At 39.0% G+C, this 13,979-nt stretch overlaps 3 protein-coding genes across 3 annotated transcripts; 2 read left to right on the forward strand and 1 right to left on the reverse strand.

Annotated features, from left to right (window-relative positions):
• Positions 1–1,223: 1,223 nt before the first annotated feature.
• Positions 1,224–4,496, forward strand: LOC124208204 (feline leukemia virus subgroup C receptor-related protein 2-like). Its single transcript, XM_046605952.1, has 10 exons — positions 1,224–2,270; positions 2,351–2,453; positions 2,534–2,616; positions 2,699–2,757; positions 2,833–2,915; positions 2,995–3,136; positions 3,211–3,422; positions 3,498–3,601; positions 3,725–3,835; positions 3,936–4,496. Exons 1-10 carry the CDS (start codon positions 1,924–1,926, stop codon positions 4,237–4,239), a joined length of 1,548 nt encoding a protein of 515 aa, XP_046461908.1. The 5' UTR covers positions 1,224–1,923; the 3' UTR covers positions 4,240–4,496.
• Positions 4,497–8,785: 4,289 nt separating this feature from the next.
• LOC124208205 (feline leukemia virus subgroup C receptor-related protein 2-like) lies at positions 8,786–11,817 on the forward strand. Its single transcript, XM_046605953.1, has 10 exons — positions 8,786–8,970; positions 9,409–9,676; positions 9,779–9,881; positions 9,954–10,043; positions 10,112–10,246; positions 10,306–10,447; positions 10,523–10,734; positions 10,826–10,929; positions 11,033–11,143; positions 11,236–11,817. The coding sequence occupies exons 2-10, from the start codon at positions 9,441–9,443 to the stop codon at positions 11,552–11,554; spliced, it is 1,452 nt and encodes a 483-aa protein (XP_046461909.1). The 5' UTR covers positions 8,786–8,970; positions 9,409–9,440; the 3' UTR covers positions 11,555–11,817.
• On the reverse strand, positions 11,602–13,610 carry LOC124208208 (cilia- and flagella-associated protein 36-like). The gene is made up of 6 exons (XM_046605956.1): positions 13,334–13,610; positions 13,003–13,070; positions 12,788–12,895; positions 12,437–12,692; positions 12,232–12,366; positions 11,602–12,163 (listed from the first exon to the last, which is right to left on the reverse strand). The coding sequence occupies exons 1-6, from the start codon at positions 13,572–13,574 to the stop codon at positions 11,859–11,861; spliced, it is 1,113 nt and encodes a 370-aa protein (XP_046461912.1). The 5' UTR covers positions 13,575–13,610; the 3' UTR covers positions 11,602–11,858.
• Positions 13,611–13,979: the final 369 nt, after the last annotated feature.

A 13,979-nucleotide genomic window follows, 5' to 3' on the forward strand; every position in this document is an offset into this window, starting at 1 on the left:
CAGCAAACAGTAGAAGCGAGCTCAAATCATTTGCATATTTGTTTAAAAAAATTTGAAATGTAGGCTACAGTGGGGGATTTTTCTGTTATTTCCACGTTATTATTATTTCCTCGAACTTTGATTAGTAAATCATTTCTTACAAAATTTTCTTTGTTTTCGGGCGAAATTGTTCAAGAACAGACACAAAAAAAAGGAGACGAAGGACAAATGTGGATACGGTGATGCTTAATTTATTCCTGGTTTTTTTGCTTATACAACATCAAACAGCGCGCCAACCATGTAAGGTAGCAGAGAATTTGCATTGCTCAGATTTCTGTCATTGATTTCATCTAGAAATGTCTCCCTTCCATTAGATGCACAAACAACAGCGACATCCCGTTATTTCTCGTTAAATTAACAATATTAAAAATATTAAAAACAAGAAAATAAATCGATTGGTGAGAATGCGACGTCTGCTAAGAGACAAAATGAGCGGCTAGTTCAAAATCCAAATATGGGCATGAACTCCGACGAGATGTTCTCTTTTTGTTTCTAGTCCAAGCTAATTATATAGTACAGCTTAAGGCCAACGGGTTCTAGCTACTACTCTAGCATCGTTTGCGTCCAAAACTCTGTCAAGAGGTAAAATCCTTAACAAGAAGAAGAAAAAAAGGCACAAGGCTTTGTTAAAACACAAAATTTAATTAGTCGCTCATTTTCTTTGTTAATCCTCTATTGTCCGGATGCGAGCACAACAAACCATTCCGCGCTCCCGTTCCCGCCAGGGCCTCAACCAATTCTCTAACGCAACACAACAGCTCTCGTTTCATTTTGTTTTTTAATTACATCTGAATTATTAAAGGAAGTATAATAGAGGAAGAAGACAAAATTCTGTTACTTGTTTTACTCTATTGGTTTACGATCTCATTTTTGTTTATTTCACGATCGATAAAAAATTATTGAATTAAATAAAAAATGTGAACATTTATATTAGACCAGCCTTGAATAAGCAGTGCAGCAGTGAAAGGCCGGAATAATCCCCCGAAATTCTGACATCGTTATCGCGCGTTATTATTGCGGTTTGCCGTTGGGTTTGCGGAGAACGCCATATTACACATTTATAATTCGGCATTAAAAGTTTGTCGAGTCTATATTGCGTTCCTTAGCTCTCTTATATACACTACTTTTAGATAGGCGGATAAGATAGCAGATAAATTCCTTTATTTTTAACAGCTCGGCGCGTGTATAAAAGTATGCCGTCGGCAGCAGTCGCATTGTCGCTGTTTGTTTCTCTCTGTCGGCGTGAATTTTCGGTTTTTGCTTCTCGCGGCGGAACTTACCTCACGAAGAGTATCTAGACAAGTTGAGGCCAAGGCTGAAATCGGCTTCTCTGTGGGCCAAGGCCGCAGCACCTCTAAACACTCATGGATTTACATTTTTTTCTTCTTCTTCTAGTTTTTCGGTCGTGTTATTTTCTTCTTTTTCGTCTATTTCGGCCGCTGGCTTTCGACCAATGAGAAGAGCGGAGCGGGATGGTCTCAGATTCGTTCGTCTCGATTCTTCCCCCCCATTCCCCCATTTCAAGGCGGAGCACGGCACGCCTATAGCCTCGCCATCCCGCGTTGACAAAAGACTAGGTAGCGTCGCTGACCGTTCCGCTTAGACGAAAATCACGCGTTTGGCATGTAGGAACTTGTTTACCTTTCCAATCGACTCTCTTTCGCTCTTACCCGTTCACTTGCAAACACACACTTCACATCGCTCTCCTCCCGGTGCTGTTGTTTTACTTTTTCTTGTATTGTATTCGCGCTCGCGACGTATACTAAACTCGCAATTCCGACCATTGCCTCCACCCTCTGGCCTTCTGCCCACCTGTAGCTGCTGTTTCGGCCATTTCAAGTCTCACAAAAAAAGAAAAGAAAAGAGGAAAACCCATTCGGCGAGATGGTGTCAGACCAGGAGACAAACCAATTGCGTTATCAGTATTCTCCCATAAGTCCGGCAGTCGGGAGAGAAGAACAAATCGTTGCTGGCCAAGAAGAGGAGGAAGTTGTTGGCGCAGCAGAAGAGGAAGTGCAGGCCATGCTGGACAACGTCAAAAGTGTCGCTCCCATCATCGGTGCCATTAGTGGAGCGCTGCAGCCCGTCAAGAATCATTCATCAACGGCGTCGTCGATGGAAACCAAAGTGTACGCCCGACGATGGGTCATGCTCATCATTTTCGTTCTCGTCTTTATGACCAACGCTTTCCAGTGGATTCAGTTCTCCATCATCAACAATTTAATCACAAAGTGAGTGACAATTAAACAAATTAATGTATTTTGGTTTCATTTTGCGGAATTATCTGTTCGTTCTATCGCGTGATGTGCAGGTATTATGGCGTCGAGAGTTCGACTGTTGACTGGACTAGTTTGGTTTTCATGGTCGCCTACATTCCCTTAATTTTCCCTGGGGCCTGGATCATGGACAAGATGGTACTATTCAAACTTAAAGTTCAAATGAAACAGAAATGTTTTAATTGCAGAAAAATTTGAATCCATATAATTTTCCACAGGGTCTGAGAGTGACGTTATTGCTCGGTGCTTTCGGAACGACAGCCGGAGCTTGGACGAACGTCATGAGCGTCGCACCCGATCGGTTTAATTTTTTAGTTTGATAATTAAGTCACTCAATGCAACATTTAACCATCATTATTTTTGGTATCAATTTCGTTATTCAGATTTTACGTCGCCCTAATGGGTCAAACGCTTTCGGCAACGGCCCAGGTCTTCCTTTTAGGTCCGGCTCTAAAAATGTTTATGGATATTTCACGAATGAATAAAATTGTAATTTATTATTTGTTTAAAAAAAAAGGAGTTTCTCCCAACGTAGCGGCAGTCTGGTTTGGCCCGGAACAAGTTTCTTCAGCTTGTGCCATTGGCGTCTTCGGTAGTCAGGTGAGGCAGAAATATTTTTAGCTCTGACATTGAAAGCAGCAGACATATGAGTTAAAACTTTGAAATTATATGGATGTAGTTCGGTATCGCTCTGGGTTTTCTCATCCCACCCATTTTGGTTAAGGATCATGAACTTAAGGAAGCCATTGGCGACGATTTGCTTTTCATGTTTTACATCGTTGCCGGAGTCTCCACTCTATTACTGCTGACCGTTATCATCGGTAATTTGAATTCTTTATATTTTTCTGTAAGTCCACTTCTATATAACCTCGCTAAAAATTTACGACGTTACTAGTTTTCCAAGCCAAGCCAAGCTTGCCACCGAGCACGGCTCGCTACCTGGCGGCCCAACAGCCTTCGCCCACCCCGTTGACCTACTACCAGTCCGTCAAACGGATTGTCACCAATCGGAATTACATTTTGCTCTTGTTCACTTACGGCATCAACGTGGGAGTGTTTTACGCCATGTCGACCTTGTTGAATCAGGTCGTTCTCCAACACTTTCCGGTAAGAAACAGCACAATAACACCCTTGATCGTGATTATTGGTACCAAAAATGTATAACCGTTTTGATTTTCCAAGGGCGAAGAGGAAAATTGTGGCCGAATAGGATTGACTATCGTCTTGTGCGGTATGGTTGGCTCGGTCCTGTTTGGCTTCATTCTCGACAAGACCCATAAATTTAAGTAAGTTGCTGTCGTGTGTCGTCCCCCTTCGCGTTTGGTTATCTGTGCTATAATTCACGACCGGTTGACCTCGGTGAGATTCCAATGTTTGTTTTTCAACTTTTATCCTTCGCCACCATTTAGGGAAACTACTCTAGCTGTCTACATTTTCGTTTTGGCCAGCATGGCCGCCTATACTTTCACCTTTAAGTTGGATCACATTGCCATAACTTTCGTCACGGCCGGAGTTACCGGGTATCTAGCTAACATTATATTACACATTTGTTTGATGTCTTTTTTGGGCTTCATAAAAATTGGGTTTGGCCAATTTTTGATGACGTATTGTTCGTTTCAGGTTTTTTATGACGGGATACTTGCCAGTGGGATTTGAATTTGCAGCTGAATTGACCTATCCGGAACCCGAGGTGACGTCAGCCGGACTGCTGAATGCCTCGGCCCAGTTCTTCGGCATCATTTTTACTATTCTCGGCGGATGGTTATTGGGAAATTACGGCTCTCTGGTTTGCAATGGAACAATGCTGGGCGCTTTGCTGGTGGGGGCCGCTCTGACGCTGCCCATTCGGGCCGAATTGAAACGTCAAAAGGCCAACCAGACGGGCGAGGAATCGAAAGATGCCATTAAAGACGGCAATCCTTGACTTTGGCTTTGTATTTATTAAACAATCATTTCTGGAAATTTATATTCGAGATGCATCTCTCTCTCCAACTTTCCATATTTATATTTGTCAGTTCCATTTCTAATAACAATAAGGGTTTTTTTTTTTTATAATTCAGTGAAATTCATTGAAATGTCCGGTCCATTTGTATTTCTCATATATTTAAATTAAATTAATTTGTTTCTCTGCGGTAATAGTTGAATTTGTTCAAATGAGAATAAACGCCATTCAAAATCTGAGACTCCATATCAATTATAATTAATTCTAACTATATCTTATCAAAATTCCGTTGGTCTCAATTAGACCCGTATTACAATCGACCTCAACCAAGATCAGCCAGCATAGTTTGAACGAGTTTTCGTTCGTGATAGGATTTAAGAACTAGTTCCACATGTACAGGCATGCACATGATGGACGATGTTCCTGGTTAATAAATAACCAAGTATTTGAGACAAAAGGCGAGTCCTTCAAGTAAAGAAAGACCTCGACCCACCTACGCCGCCGCTGCATTATTTTCTGGCTGCGCTAGCTGTGCTGGACTATACGGGGCGAGGTGTAAAATCCCAACGAGTGTCATTTTCGTGACGTCCGAAATGGGCTGTGAGCCTGCTGGCTGCTGCTGATTATCACCCTCCCGCTGCGCATATAGTCGTGTGTCATCTGAAAGCTTCGGACTTATACGAGGCCGCTCACTTTAATGGACTTTACCGACCTGTCAAGATGTATTATTGCGCTGTGAGACGGCGTATAGGCACGCTTTAACGGCGTTGAGCAAGAGAAAAGGGAAATAAGTGACCGTGAAACGAACTCTCATTTTTTTGGCAATATTGTCGATTCGAAATGTGCACACACACAAACGCAGATGGCATATACAGGGATAGCTAGGAATCGTTCTCCGAGAACGTTCATTTATATTTGACTTCTACTAACGGAGACTTGCTTTAACTTTCGCAAAAAAGAGAGACACAAGAAAAAGCATTATTACGTAGACATCTATAGTGGTAGTTAAAAGGATAAAGCCAAAGTCGAAAAAAAACAAGGACGGCGGACCTTTTTTAGTAGAAAGGAAAAATTTGCTATGGTTAATTGTTGTTCACCATAACAAAACGTTAGTGCTGCCATCATGAGGTCAAAAAAATTTTTACAATTTTACTTGTCATTTATTTAAAAAAATGCAATTTATAATCTTAATATAAATCATAAATCATTTATCAATCATTCATCATTATAAATCATTTATAAGCCACTTAAATTGGAGTCGATGTATGGATTGGCTCCAATTACTTCAAATATAAATGTCCAGTGCACCAGTGTGTCATCGCGCTCGTAGCCAAGTGGTTGGAGCGTGGGAAAGTGATAAGTTCTTATGTTGGTTCAGATATACTTACATGATGGTCTAGTACAACTTCTAGTACGAAACAATTCTCGTGTTCCTGCAGGCATGTGTATTAAGTATTGGGCGATAATGAGTTCGGCTTTATCGGTAGATAGCTACGTGTTTACATAAGGATTATATACTCCAAGACTTGGTACCTAACACATAACTTAAGGCGTACTACACTAGACTTGTATCTGGATCAGCGTTTCGTTTATAAATAGTCAACAGTTACAATTTTTGAAAAAGTAACGAGGTTTCGAAATTATTTTCTAAAATTATTATTTTTAAAAAATTTGTAACATAAAATAGCGGGAACTAATAATCTCTTAATCAGAGAAGTTCTTCATCGTTCAAAACCTTGTTCCCTCGATTTCATTTTTTCATTTCGTTTTTTAAGACCTACACAAACACAAAACGTTTTCATTACATTTTTTGGGGTTTTATTTTATTTTTAGTTGAATGAAATTCATAAATTCCGTTGTCTGGTAAAACCCGAAAAAAAACGTGTTACAATTTATTTGATTTACAGTGCATGTGTAAATATGTGCTATTGCTATAGATTGCGCAAAATATTTCCAATTATTGCATCCGCAAAAGCGATAGCTTAAGCATAATAATCAGGTCATGGAAACAAATGGCCAATGTTATTGCCGATGTTTCGACACGACGGGAAACAAAAAGTCCTGAATAAATTGGGTTTTATACCATCAGCCATAGCCAACATTTAGGTTGAGACATATTCGACTTTTGATTTGATCTTGAGAATTGACTTGTTGAGTTGATCACAGATTGTACGCTTGACTTGAATGCATTAAAAAACCTAGATTCAACAATGTACTACGTGAGACTCTTCAATGTCAGCTTCATACAACCCGAAATGGAACTCTGTCTGTCCTTTAATGCCTCTTTATTTTTCATTCAAAATCATGGACCGATGGGGCCTCATTCATAACTTCCTAGCGGTTTACAAATCTATGCCAAGGTATAATATAAATAATCAAAATGCCACTTTTAGATTGATAATTGAACATTAAAAATCTACCAGATAAACTAAATTGAGTTATCATTCATTATTTGTGTTATTTCCTTAAAAAAGCCAAGCTTTAGTAGGGGAGACCGGACCCATACTATATTGGACTACAATGCAACATACATATTACTGCATGACTGTCACTAATCAATCATATTATGCATAACTATTTACTTTGGTTTTTGGTTAACGGATTGTGAGAACAGCTGAGACCAGTGACCGTGGTTTTGCCCGCATTTATTTTAGCTCGCGTTATGCAATTTAAGACGAGGTAATAACGGGATGTGTAACAGGCGTTATATGACGATAAGGTGGGAGGATGCCAAACCAGGTAATTAAATTAACCTCTACAGTTTTCAACAGATGAATGTCGGGGATGTAGCTCAGATGGTAGAGCGCTCGCTTAGCATGCGAGAAGTACGGGGATCGATACCCTGCATCTCCAAATCCTTTTATTCAAAAATTTTAATGATTTTAAAATTTCACTTAACGCCTAACAAAATATATGTTTCCGTAACCCATATAGGAGCACTAGAGCAGAGCATGATTTTTTTCCACAGGAATTCTTTACACCTTGCTTTTGAGATTCGCTCCACTTGAATTAAAGTTTTCAAACTCAACGTTGGATGACATCTGATGTTCACGGGATGTTCCATTAAATCCCACAGTAATTTTTTTCTTTTACACATCTATGAACCTGAAAAAATGTATTTAGCTACAATTTTAATTCCAGAAAATTTTCCATTAATCAAATCAATCGTGAATCAACAGGCGCAATAGCAGGAATGTGCACACATAATAATTTTTTATGTAGCATTATGCTAATAACTTCTTGTCTATATGTTCATTCTATCATTAGGATTCGGGAACAGGAATACGTGATCACGATTTACCTTGCAACGACAAATTATACGTCTTGCGAGTGTCGATGAAGCATGGGGATGTAGCTCAGATGGTAGAGCGCTCGCTTAGCATGCGAGAAGTACGGGGATCGATACCCTGCATCTCCAGAAATACTTTTTTCTCACTTACAGCGACAACTTAACCATGTACAACTCTGAGTGGTTTCTTATTTTACTGTAAAATTATACAAAAATTAAAATTCCTTTATAAACATAAGAAAAACCATGGAATAAGAAAAGATTAAAAAATTTATAATTTCGGAAATTGCTGAAATTGGAAATTTCGGAAAACCACTATCTATAATCGTGCTTGTAGAATAAACTGGAATACTCGGCTAATAAGCTTCCCAGTTTCCAGTTAATTTTGTTGATACTGTTAATACTGTTGCAATTATTAGTTGATAATTAATTGATCAGGTTGTTTCCGACTCTTTTTCTGATGGTTTGCTTGACGCAAAAGAAAACGAAAAAAATTGGAAATTTCGGAAAATCTCGAAAAATTGAAGGCATATGAAATTTTGGTAAACGTGAAAAAACCCTGGAAAAACCCATCACCAGAATATCCACGCAAAATTTCTGCAGTTTCACTTTTTAGAAAGAAAGTCGAGAAATAACCCTTGAAACAATTTAGGCTAACACAAAATAAGGAGTAATCAAGATAAGATGTACAAATTCTTATAATTGTAAATAAGTGTATTGTAAGTGTATTATAAGTGTTGAGTGTTGGTAGTAACGTTTACCGTTTACCACACCACACCCATGCCATTTGATTGTTTCCGTTGCCGTGCCTTATTACCAATTTTGCATGTTTGGACGGAAGTCAACAGCATTTAGAATGGCAACTTTCTCAAAACCCGAAGACGACAGTTTTTGATCAGTATCCGTCCCTTTCTGTTACTACAGTTTCAGTTACTCTGACATAGCAAAGTCTATATCTGTAAAGAACATGTGCGGAGAGAAGCTTCAGTCGCAACAGCGCTCAACAGAGAAAGTTGTTTGGCGAGTTCAAACGATTTCTAAAAGCTAGAGTCCGTATAGAGACATTTTTGGACATACCGAGACTTTATTGTGTGAGGTGCTGATCCCTATAAATCATACTATATACCAACCATGCCAATTGATTTCACAAGTTTGCGATTTCTAAGTGAAATTTTGGCTCCACCCATCACATCTTCCACAAAAGGCGGACAAAAGGTTTGAAATTCCGAACCAGTTTGGTTTCGAATCAGTTTTAGATTGTTCGTCTACGAGTATAAACCTCTGAAATTCCGTCCACACCTCTCTATAAGGCTATACATTTCTGTAATTATCGTTTTTGGGAATTAACAGAACGTCCAGTTTTTTGGTGATAACCTCTACAGAACGTCTAAACCAAGCAAATTGCAAATCCTCATTTCCAAACTGTAAGTTATACTACACGCCACGCACCCTAACATAATGACGTTATTTGTTCATCTGATCTCATTGTAGTATTGTACGTATATACGTGAGGTGGCAACTTTTGATCCAATTATCTGTTTGATTTTATTCACTTTCATCGCCTTCTTACTTTTAACTTGAATTTCTCTTTTCGGGTTTTAATATTTTTAGCAAAGCGTTGCTCTAATATTCTTTGAGACTCGGCAAAATGTTGTACGCTTCTTTGCACAGCGATAATGGGTCATAATGCGCTAAACCGTACACATTTTGGATTCTTATAAGGATACCTTTACTAAAAATATCCTATTGTCCATTCTAATCTAAATATATATATTTTTCTTTCAAAGTTTCAATCATTCTCACCTTTGTCCTGCTGGAATTCCAGCTTATAATTACATCTTTACAATTTTGTTATTTATTAGACACCTTTTGAAGTGAATTTTCACAAGAAGAAATGGCGAAAAATAAATTGCAAGTTAATTTCCCGGAAGACGTAAAAGAGTTGAGTAAAGGAACAACAGCAAATCATCATAATCAGCACCTGCACCTTTCTATTAATGACCCATCTCCTGTGGCGAATACAAAAGTGTACTGCCGCCGATGGCTGATGCTTTTCATTTTCGTTTTGGTGTTCATGACCAACGCCTTTCAGTGGATTCAATTTTCAATCATCAACAACTTGATTATGAAGTAAAGGATTCATTTTAGAAATGTGATACTTGGGCAACCATGACTATAGCTCTGATATTTATTCTTGTTTGCTTTTTCCACACATTTTTCCGCATTACTCAGATATTATGGAGTAGGAAGTCAAGCCGTTGATTGGACAAGCTTGGTTTTTATGGTAGTTTACATTCCATTCATCATTCCTGGAGCATGGATTATGGACAGAATGGTAAAAATGATCAATGATTAATGCAATTTTTTTTGTTTCTTTCGATTTCTAATTTTTAAATTTTTAATTAAGGGTTTGCGAGTCACCGTTCTACTGGGAGCCATCGGGTCCACTACAGCAGCATGGATCAACGTTATGGGCGTTGCACAGGATCGCTTTTACGTAATTGATGAATAAGTTTTACATGTATTAGAAAATGAATAACAAAGATTTCATTTTATTCAAACAAGGTGATTCTCATAGGTCAGACAATCGCATCTATCGCTCAAGTTTTTGTGTTGGGAGTTTCTCCCAATGTGGCGGCCGTTTGGTTTGGGGCAGATCAAGTTTCGCTAGCATGTTCTGTCGGGGTATTTGGAAATCAGGTAAAAACTTACAGAGACTCAGAGAGATTGATTGAATTATACTAACTTGTTCAGTTTAGATAGGTGTGTCTCTTGGATTTTTAATCCCTCCGATGATGGTAAGAGACCACGATAACTTGGAAGACATTGGAACGGACTTGAAGCTTATGCTTTACATTGTAGCCGGATATTGCTCCGTGTTGCTCTTTACCGTCATTTTTGGTATAAACTATAAAACTAAATCTATATTATTATTATATACACTATAATCATTTCTGTTACGGATGGTGAGTGTAGTTTTCCAAGCCAAACCTCCTCTACCGCCAAGTGGGGCTCAAAGCCTTTCATCCAAACAATCGTCCGCTACTTTTTCGGAATACTTTCAATCGCTGAAAAACATTATAACCAATAAGGGTTTCCTACTGCTTTTCACTTCCTATGGGATCAATGTCGGCGCCTTTTACGCCATGTCCACTTTGTTGAATCAGACGGTTCTGCTTCACTTTCCGGTATATAACGTTTACTACAACAGTCATCGCATAATGTGTACAAAATATTCTATTGTTAATTGTTCATTTTGTTCTGCTGGAAATATTTCAGGGCGAGGAGAAAAATTGTGGCCGAATAGGGTTGACTATTGTCGTGTGCGGTATGTTTGGGTCCATTCTTTTCGGAGCTATCCTTGACAAAACCCATAAATTCAAGTAAGTTTAGTTGCTTGTGCCACTATATATACAGATTCTGAGATTAATTGACGTCTGCAAATACTGTAATTTTAAGCTAGATAATTACAACAATTTTTTCTAGGGAAACGACTTTGGTGACATACTTCTTTGCCCTAGTTGGAATGGTAACTTACACTTTCACTTTCCGACTTGAATATATTCCCATCACTTTTGTTGCGGCAGGAATCGCTGGGTAGGTTTAGCTCTCATACAATATCTTTTTATCAATGAATAATGGTTTAAAAGAGCATGCAATTTTTAATATTGTTTGAATTGTCTGTATAGTTTTTTCATGACGGGATATCTGCCCGTGGGATTTGAATTTGGCGCCGAATTAACTTATCCGGAACCCGAAGTCACTTCGGCGGGGTTGTTGAACGCCTCCGCCCAGGTTTTTGGCATCACCTTCACACTTCTGGGAGGTTGGCTGTTGGGAACCTATGGCTCCATGGTGTGCAACTGTTTATTATCAATGGCGCTGCTGGTTGGTTTCGCCATGACTTTCCCCATACGCCCGGAGCTTCGCAGACAAAAGGCCAATCAAGAATCCATTTTCGCTATCCTGGGTGGCGAAAAAGTCAATCCTTTGCCAGTTTCTGCTTGAAAATTGAAATGCAGTAGTATATAGCTTTATAATTGTTACGGTAAAAATAAAGAAAGTAAAAGCCGTTTATTCAGGTCAGATATCGCTCTTCCGTATATGCAATACACGCGCTGTGTTAATCTAGTAATTAAAATTCGACTTACTACATGTGCAAGGTGTTTAAATAAATCCCGTATTTCATAGTTCTGAATTTAAATGTTTGAAAATGTGACGTGCTAAAATAATAACGCAGACATGTTTTACAATAAATATTTTAAATAAAATTTAAAGAAAAAGTTTTATCTTGAAGATATAAAACAAGATTTTATTTCGGTGGAACGCCTTCCACCTCCTCTTTGATTTTCTGCAAGAGCAACCGTCGATATTGAATGGTACGCTCGTCCACCTCGGGAGACGCCTCGCCGGCCAAGGCCGCTCGAGCGGCACGTCCAGATCTCGGTCTAGACATTCCCGGTTTACTACTTTCTCCTGCCACCCTGTCCGTCCGCTCTTGCTGCTCCAACTGGAGTTCTCGTTCTTTCCGCTTCTGGCTGAGAATCTTGTCACGCTGAGCCCGCAACTGCACGCGACGTTGCTCCACCTCTGCCGGATCAGGAATCCTCATTGCAACTAAATAAAAATTGACCAACGATTTAATTTTTTTTTAAATACAAGTAATTCTTTTAGAATAAGTAAACCTTTGGCTGGAGATTCAACTTGATTGGTTGGCGGAGGTTCATTGGTATCCGGCAATGTAGTCACGCTCTGTTCATCTTCAACACTCAAATTTGTCTTGAGAAGTCCAGCAACGGAAGCAGCCAGAGCTCGGTCAACTTGACGTTCACTTAAAATTAGAATGTGTTTCCCATTGTATTGTAAGTCCTTTGATCCAAACCATTTTACCTTCGCGCTTTTCTTGGACTTGGGCATTTCGTTCGGCCACATGTTCCGCCAACGATTGTCGAATGGCTTCGTTGATGTCTTCCTCGGAAAACTCATCGACAGACGATCGATTTTCAATGGCCGGGCCGTCGTCGGGATGATTGCGTTTCTGACGAAGCATTTCCACTGCTTCGTTGTGCAGTTGCTCATTTTTAGAGCGCATCAGAACTTTGAAGCGATCGTAATCTCCAGCCGATTGCACGGGTTCTAGTAATTGCTATAACAGATCATATGCAACGTTTAAAATCAATGTGGCGTGAAATGAATGAAATATATAATGTGTGAAGAATAAATGAGCCATAGTTAAATTACCTGTAAAGCCGCCGATCGAACGGATGGCTGAATTTGACTCAAGGCTGATTCTAAATGTTCCGGCTGAAGGCTTAAATCATCCATGTAAGCCCCGAGCATGACATCCACCTTGCATGAATCAGAAATTATGTACAAATCTGTTATGTAATTTGCTGCTGGCTCGCTCAATAGAAGAAGCGTCACAAGGTGTGACTTGACTTTGTACAACATCTCACCAGATTACGGAAATCCTTATGGATTCCCAGGTACTCAGTCTCGTACTGTTCGCCATCACCTTCAAATACTTTCAAATTTCACAATGTTTAAATTTTAAATTTCGGGTAAAACCTTTATGAATTATGAATAAGAAATTATTAAAATTTTCGTGACTCAAAAATGGTATATTCTAGTTTTGCTTGTTAAATAAGTTGTCGAACGCAGAATAACAAGCAGACGCAGAAACAGACTATTAAAAATACCTATAAAGCATTGAAGCTATGAAGCTATACATACAGGAACATGAACCTATAATATGTCGCTATAATAATATTAGTTATGTTATCATACCTACGGACTTCTGCTCTATGAAGTTAAGAATTGGCGTATTCCAAATGGGACCACGAAGGTAGGCCACCAATGAATCCAGAATCCAATCGGCGTTGTTTTCGTTGTCTGTCTCACTTTTCGCTTGCTCCATGGCTGAAGGTGGTAGTTTGGGACGGTTCTGGAATTGACAGATCGCATCTACAATTGAAACTCTCCTCCGGAAAACCGGACTGTTTAACTCCTGTCCAAGCGCGCGATCCATGGCGTGGTCATAGCAACGAAACGATAACAAACACAAACCCGCACAAACCCTCAGATAGACCGTCCTGTGCTCGAATCTTGACCGATTTCGCTGTAGAATTCTGTCGCCCACAAAATTTAATTGTCTTGATTTTTTTTTATCACGAATTTTTTAGTTAATTAATAAGAATGACATCCTATTTTATCAATCCTTTCGAATTTTCAAACCGCATACGATTTTGGATTTTCAATTAAAAATCGGGAAAAATATAAAATTATATCCACTCAAAAATAATATAGGCTAGTCTTTTGCGATCCTCGCCCCATCTTTTAACATATTCCTCCCCCTAATTTATTTTTAAATTGATGGATTAACCATGATATTCGTGATGGATTTTCATAGAATGAATATTGAATACGGTGATAT

Source organism: Daphnia pulex, chromosome 11 (genome assembly GCF_021134715.1).
Source record: "Daphnia pulex isolate KAP4 chromosome 11, ASM2113471v1".
NCBI classification, from domain to species: Eukaryota; Metazoa; Arthropoda; class Branchiopoda; order Diplostraca; family Daphniidae; genus Daphnia; species Daphnia pulex.